Source organism: Propithecus coquereli, unplaced genomic scaffold, assembly GCF_000956105.1.
Source record: "Propithecus coquereli isolate 6110/MARCELLA unplaced genomic scaffold, Pcoq_1.0 Scaffold7, whole genome shotgun sequence".
Lineage (NCBI taxonomy): Eukaryota > Metazoa > Chordata > Mammalia > Primates > Indriidae > Propithecus > Propithecus coquereli.
The window spans coordinates 8,499,410-8,500,412 of record NW_012153062.1 but is presented as its reverse complement, the minus strand read 5'-3'; the positions used below and the strand labels follow the sequence as shown (position 1 = coordinate 8,500,412).

The 1,003-nt window shown below is 45.3% G+C and overlaps 1 protein-coding gene across 1 annotated transcript; it reads right to left on the bottom strand.

The window, feature by feature from the left end:
• Positions 1 to 383: 383 nt before the first annotated feature.
• Positions 384 to 732, bottom strand: LOC105823765 (60S ribosomal protein L3-like). The gene has a single exon (XM_012661020.1). The coding sequence runs from the start codon at positions 730 to 732 to the stop codon at positions 439 to 441; it is 294 nt and encodes a 97-aa protein (XP_012516474.1). The 3' UTR covers positions 384 to 438.
• Positions 733 to 1,003: the final 271 nt, after the last annotated feature.

Here is a 1,003-nt window from a genome sequence, read left to right as displayed (position 1 = left end):
AAAAATTTTAGACAACAGTAATCCAAAGGTAGTCACATAGTTTTCCTCTTTGACAAAAGGTTTGTAAATGCTTTTCTCCGCCACGTTTGCATTCCCAGAGCCCGACGTGGTCTGGAGCACAGCACCAAACAGTTGTGCTATGGAGACACAGTGAAGAAATGTGGTGCGGGAAGGATGGGGGTAGAGAGAGATGAGTAAGTTAAAGAAGAAGAAAGAAGAAAGGAAAAAAGAGATGGCCTGGGAATTCCTAGAGGTAATGATATTTCTATTTTCAACCCATAACATGTGTTCAAATGTTTCTTCACTTTAGTTTCCTTATCTCCTGGGTATTATCATTCTTAAGATTTAACTCAATGTTCCCAAATTCTTTTTTTTTTCCCCCCCACTGGAAAACAACTTTTATTGAGATCCCACCAGCTATATAATCTGTTCCTGACATTAAGCTCCTTCTTCCTTGGCAATTCGGTCCTTCTTAAGTGGTCCCATGAATGCCTTCTTCTCCTCCATGGTCTGGAAGCGGCCATGGCCAAACTTGGAGGTGGTGTCGATGAACTTAAGGTCAATTTTCTCCAGAGCTCGCCGTTTGGTCTGCACCAACAGGGACTTGCGGAGAGTGAGCACTCGCTTCTTGGTTCCCACCACACAACCTTTCAGCATCACAAAGTCATTGGTCACTTCACCGTAGTGGACAAAACCACCCTGCTTTTGCACATCAGCATCGCTGAGGGCCATGGCGAAAGCAATGCTAGACCGGTGGACAACAGGATCGAGTTGGGGTTGAAGAGAGTGACAAGAGGAACGGGAAGAGGAAAACTCAGCGTAGGTCTCAGCTTCCTCGACTTTATCCCAAATTCTTGATCTGACATCTGAGTCTGCTCCTCCCAACCCAAGATGAAGGCTACAAATACTCTAAACACCTGCAACTACTTTGCAATGGCTCAGATTCCCACCGAGCTCTAACTCCCATCTTTAATCTAAACCCTTGAATCCCAGTGTGGGGCAC

Coding starts and splice junctions, on each gene's coding strand:
- LOC105823765 (XM_012661020.1), bottom strand. CDS start 732: ATGGCCCTCAGCGATGCTGATGTGCAAAAGCAGGGTGGTTTTGTCCAC.